The sequence below is a fragment of the Chiloscyllium plagiosum genome, chromosome 12, assembly GCF_004010195.1.
Source record: "Chiloscyllium plagiosum isolate BGI_BamShark_2017 chromosome 12, ASM401019v2, whole genome shotgun sequence".
In the NCBI taxonomy this organism is placed as follows: Eukaryota; Metazoa; Chordata; class Chondrichthyes; order Orectolobiformes; family Hemiscylliidae; genus Chiloscyllium; species Chiloscyllium plagiosum.
In genome coordinates this window covers 51,324,741-51,330,740 of record NC_057721.1, presented here as the reverse complement: position 1 = coordinate 51,330,740, position 6,000 = coordinate 51,324,741, and the positions used below count along the sequence as shown (strand labels likewise).

Here is a 6,000-nt window from a genome sequence, read left to right as displayed (position 1 = left end):
GCTGGTCAGTCCTCCAGTCGAAAAACAACCCTCCAGCAGCCTCTGCCTTCCTACCGTCTAGTCAACTTTGCACCCAATTAGCTAGCTCTCCCTGGATCCCATGTGATCTAACCTTACTAACCAGTCTACCATGTGGAACTTTGTTGAAGGCCTTACTAAAGTCCACATAGATGTCTACCTAATCCCACAGTCAAGACACGCTAAGACAAGCAAGTTTATCTATCTTGGTTACATCTTCAAAAAACTTAAATTAATGAGACATGATTCCCCATGCACAAAGCCATGCTAACTATCCCTAATCAGTCTTTGCCTCTCCGATAAATCGTGTCCCTCAGAATCTGCTCCAACACCTTACCTACTACTGACCTATAAGTTTCTTGTTTTTCTTTGCAATCTTCCTTAAAGGCACAACATTAGCCACCTAAATTTACCAGCACCTCCCATGTGGCTGCAGGTGATAAAAATATCTTTGCTCGGGCACCCACAATTACTTTCTTACCTTCACACAACATCCTAGAATACACGGTCAAGTCCTGGTGATTTATTTACCTTTATGCTGTTTAGAGTTCCGGTTGAACTCTATCAACAAACTCCTTGGTCAATAACTGGCACATGTCACTTGATACAGGGTCACTTGTCACTTTCCAGCTCAATCCTCAAAGTTATCCTGGTCTTACTGCATGCAGGCAGACATTCAGTATGAGGATTTGTACAGGATGATAATTTAACAGCATTGAACACTATTCAAACAAACAATTAAATTTTACTACTAAGATCATAAGTGAATTGATGAAACAGCCAAAGATGGTCAGCTCTAGAACACTGACAGGAGGCAGACCTCCAATGAAATCCTGAGATAGAGTCAGTGTGATTCGACAGCAATGGAAAAGATCCCATCAGCTCCATGGTATGAGTTTTAGTCATATTCTATTCTAATCCCATTTTTCAATACTTAGGCCACAGCTTTGTAGGGCTGCCATTTCAAGTGCTCATCTAAGTTTCTCAATCCCATTCACCTGCTTTTTCCCTGTAACCCTGGATACTCAAGAACCTATATATCTCAGTCTTAAATATACTCAATGGCTGGCCTCCGCAGCCTTCTGTGGCAATGAATTCCAAAGATCTACCACTCGCTTGCTGAAGAGGTTTCTCCTTATCTGCATTCTAAAAGGTCTTCCCTTTTGTCTAAGTCTATGCTCTTGGGTCCTAGTCTCTCCTGCCAATGGGAACATTTTCTGAACTTCCACTCTGTCAAGACCATTCAGTATTCTGAAAGTTTCAATTAGACCACCTAAGGGGAACTGTTTGTCCCGGTCTACAGTGAATGCCCTTCAGACCTTTGTATACCTCAGATACCCTTCAGCCTTCTCTGCTCTGAGGAAAACACCATTAACCTCTTTATAGCTGAACTGCTCCAACCCAGGCAACATCCTGGTGAAACTCTTCTGCACCCTCTCTCATGCAAACAAATTCTTCCTATAGTGTAGCAACAAGAATTGCATAGTACCCAGCTGTAGCCCGAACTAACAATATGACAACTTGTTTGACTTTCAAGCACAGCCATCCCTCTTAGTCAAATATTAGTCCAAATTAGTGGAGAGTTTAGTCCTGGATTCTCATCAATATTAATTTTGGTATAGCTTTTTAATATAACATGTCAGATTCTACCTTGCCACCAAGGACAGTCACTCACATTTTACTGACGGACTACAATTCTTGCTCACATTTGAGCCAATGCTACAAGGTCTAGATTTGATGGCCCTTACTGAACTCAAAGTATCAGTAAGCAGATTATTGGTGACCAAATGTTATTTGATAGCCCTGCCAGCAGCACTTTGCTGATTACAGAAGAAACTTGACTATCCAGCATTCGATTATCTGAATATGGGATTATCATGCAAGATCGCAAGGTCTCAATGCTCGGCTAAACTATGTTATCCGGCATTCGATTAATCAAACAACATACTGCCCTCCCGTATCCTTTGGATAATCGAGGTTCCTCTGCATAGTGTACAGGCTGATGGAATAGTAATTGGCTAGACTAGATTTATTGTCAACAAGACAGAGTCATAGAGATGTACAGCATGGAAACAGATCCTTCGGTCCAACTCATCCATACCGACCAGAGATTCCAACCCAATCGAGTCCCACCTGCTAGCATCTGGCCCATATCCCTCTAAACCCTTTCTATTCATATACCCATCCAAATGCCTTTTAAATGTTGCAATTATACCAGCCTCCACCACTTTCTCTGGCAGCTCATTCCATTCACGCACCACCCACTGTGTGAAAAAGTTGCCCCATGGGTCTCTTTTATATCTTTCCCCTCTCACCCTAAACCAATGCCCTCTAGTTTTGGATTCCCTGACCCCAGGGAAAAGACTTTGTCTATTTATCCTATCCATTCCCCTCATAATTTTGTAAACCTCTGTAAGGTCACCCCTCAGCCTCCAATGCTCCAGGGAAAACAGCCCCAGCCTGTTCAGCCTCTCTCTATAGCTTAAATCCTCCAACCCTGGAAACATCCTTGTGAACCTTTTCTGAACCCTTTCAAGTTTCACATCTTTCCGATAGGAAGATCAGAATTGCACGCAATATTCCAAGTGGCCTAGCCAATATCCTGTACAGCCGCAATATGACCTCCCAACTCCTGTACTCAATACTCTGACTAATAAAGGAAAGCATACCAAACGCCTTCTTCACTATCCCATCTACCTGGGACTCCACTTTCAAGGATCAGTCATGTGGATGTCAGTGTTGCACTGAAATAGCTTGCTGGGGCATGGCTCGACTTGTAGCACTAACCTTCAGATATATAGCCAATATGCAATGGCAAAGTCACTGGACTAGTAATCCAGAACTCCAGGCAATTGCTGTGGGAACATGGGTGCAAATCCCACTAAGATAAATGGTGAAATTTGAATTCAATAAACATCTGGTGTAAAAATACACCTGTTTCACTAATGTCCAAATAGAAGGAAACCTGCTATCCTTACCTGATCTGGCCTACACGTTATTCCAGACACCAATAGTGTGGTGATTATTTCGGATAGGCAATAGCCAGCAATGTCCACATCTCATGAACAAACAAATATTGTCAGGACATAGATTATCCACAGCCTTTGCTGTATTGGGCCTTGTGTCTTTGTGGAGTGAAGTCATAATTGAAACAATTGTGGATTCTCATTTATTCCAAATTTATTTCTCAGGAGATAAATTAAGCACAAATTGAAATATAAAACATATTACTGATCATGACCAATGCTAAGACTATAAATAAATATACCTTCACCATTTTCTCTTGATGCAGGTACAATTCAGTAACAATTCAAAGTTACAAAGAAACACAACTCATCTTACAAGCCATTTTACAGGCAAGATCAAAAGATACCAAAGAAAATTTCACACAAACACTAATACACAGTGAGAGAAATTTCTTTGACTCTACATTTGTTGTGAATGCTTCTCGATTATGGGGCAAAGGGAATCAAGACTTCCTGGAGGAGCATTTTGCTGGTTTTGCATCAGAATCAGTTTGGCCCTGATATTACAGTTATTGTCCATTAAGTTAAAAACACCATGCATTGACTCTTCTACAAGTGATACCAAATGATTCATATGGTCCTTAATAATGCTGGCAATCTACAATATATAAACAACAATTCTATAAAATTGAATATATAAAAGCTAGCAAATACGTTCAAAATACAGGAAAGTGGGAAACTGTTTTAGCTGTAATATTCACAATTGTGAAATATAAGAACTAAAATTTTAACAAAATACAAATGTAAAACATTGAACAGATAATAGATAATTAACTTCTCATTCAGATTTTGCTATATAGGCATGACAATAACAAGGATTAATTCTTAGAAACAACCAAAAACTTGCTTGTGACACACTTCACAGCTTTAGTCAGACCGGCGTGTTCAGTTTGTTATAGACCAGTTTTCTAGAAACTCTGTTAGGAGGAAATATAAATGAAGTTATTTCCCATCATTTAATACAACACTAGCTATTATTTTTTGTTTCTTCTACTCTTACATTTCTAAACAATTCACTCAATGTTACAAATAAATTTATTCAAATTATTGGACAATTTACAGTTTGATCACTCTTCAGTTCACGATTATATCAAAAATGAGCACAAATCAAATATTCTCTGCAAATTAATAGCAGATAGTAAAATTAATTGCATGCACTGCAGATTAGCCTGTTGCTCCCCATTACACAATAATTCAATCGAATACTATATATACTTGAGTATAGGTCAACCTCATGTATAAGTTGACCCTTTGCTTTTGGTCAAAACATCTGGTATTTTTCATATACCTTATGTTTAAGTTGATCCTAGCTCTTCCTGACCATATATGCAGGTTGAAAGGGTATGATTTGCACATTCGATTCAAATACACATTTTTGATTCAATACCTGCACCTGCATCATCATATTACACACCTGAATATATTTGCGCAATGCGATTTTCAAATCATTACATTGAATGTTGATAACCATATGTATATATTTATATAATATTTTACATATATTTGACCTGTCATGTAAATATCTATGGTAGTTCATGGCAGCCCTCAACCTTGTCTTCCCACTGTTGCCTCAGTTTCTAGAATTAGGTGTCACGTACAGTTGTGCTCTGAACTTATAGTAAAACTCCCCCAAATTTTTCTGACAAAATGGCATCACGAAGAAACAAGTATACAGCACAGTATAAAAGTTATAGCGTAGCTGCAAGGGAATTCTGTGTTTCTGTAAAGTTTTTCCGAGGTTAAAAGCGACACAGTTAAAGGCTATGCCAAAAAAGAAGTATGCCAACCCAGGAAAGCTGAACAAGTGGCCACGACTAGAAGATTGCTGACTGGGTAATTCAGTGTCGTCAGAATGGAAGCATTGGTGAGTCACTAAGTGTCAGAATACGCACGAAAAACGAAGCAAAAAAAAAAAAAGATGGATTCAGTGATTTCAAAGCCAGTACTGGATGGTATAGTAGGATTATGAAAAGGTATGATTTAACGCTTAGACAGAAAACCAAGATTGTCCAATGCTTACCAGCAGAACTTAATGACAAGTTAATAGAGTTCCACTGCTTTGTAATCAATGCATCGGTAATATGGACGAAACCCCTATGAACTTTGATATGCCAGGGAACAGAACTGTGGACATGACTGGAGCAAAAACAGTTTTAGTTAAGACTACTGGCCATGAAAGGAGTCGATTCACTGTGGTAATTGGTTGTATGGCAGATGGAACAAAGTTCTGCCCAAACAGAAATTTCCAAAAGGCATTGTTGGCCTAATCCTTGAAAAACGGTGGATGCTTGAAGATGGCTGTAAGACTTGGATTAGGAAGGTCTGGATATGCAACCAGGTGGACTTAGAAAGGAAAAAAGCTTACTGGTTTGGGACCTGTTCAGAACACAGAATGAAAAGTGTTATCAGTGAACTTTGAGCTTAACTGACAGTGCAATGATTCCTGGAGACCTTACGAACATTATGCAGTCACTGGATGTTAGCATCAATAAATCTTTTAAGGACTTAATATGGAAGAAAAGGGACACTTGGATGCAAGAAGGGGAAAAAAGCTTCACAAAGGGTGCTAACATGTGTGCCCCATTACTTGCAACTGTATGACAGTGGATTGTTGAGTCCTGGAAGATGAAAACTGAACTTACTGTGAAAGCCTTCAAACAAATATGGAATTTCTAATGCTTTTGATGGTATGGAGGATAACTATTTATGGTCAGATGGAAGTGATAACAAATCAGTTGATGATCCCCTTGAGAGTACAGATGAAGATGATCCATACAATGATATACTTGACCCAGATGACGGGGAGGAGGACAGTGAATTTAAAGGATTCTAATGGACTTCTGCATGTACCGGTAACTTTTGTTTTAAGCAGCTATCCCATAATATTTGTGATATATGGTGAGAAGCGTTTTTTTTTTTACTGTGAATATCAGTTTTTTGATGAAGTGTTTATCAT

General features: G+C 39.0%; 1 protein-coding gene across 5 annotated transcripts in view; it reads right to left on the bottom strand.

The window, feature by feature from the left end:
* Positions 1–3,191: 3,191 nt before the first annotated feature.
* LOC122555253 overlaps positions 3,192–6,000 on the bottom strand; it is a 47,259-nt gene continuing 44,450 nt past the window's right edge. For 4 of the 5 annotated variants that reach the window (XM_043701048.1, XM_043701050.1, XM_043701049.1 and 1 more), the window contains one exon: positions 3,192–3,961. In XM_043701048.1, the coding sequence (XP_043556983.1) occupies positions 3,916–3,961 (46 nt within the window). In that variant the 3' untranslated portion in view covers positions 3,192–3,915. The remainder of the gene's footprint in view (positions 3,962–6,000) is intronic. The other variant, XM_043701052.1, reaches the window with a different exon arrangement.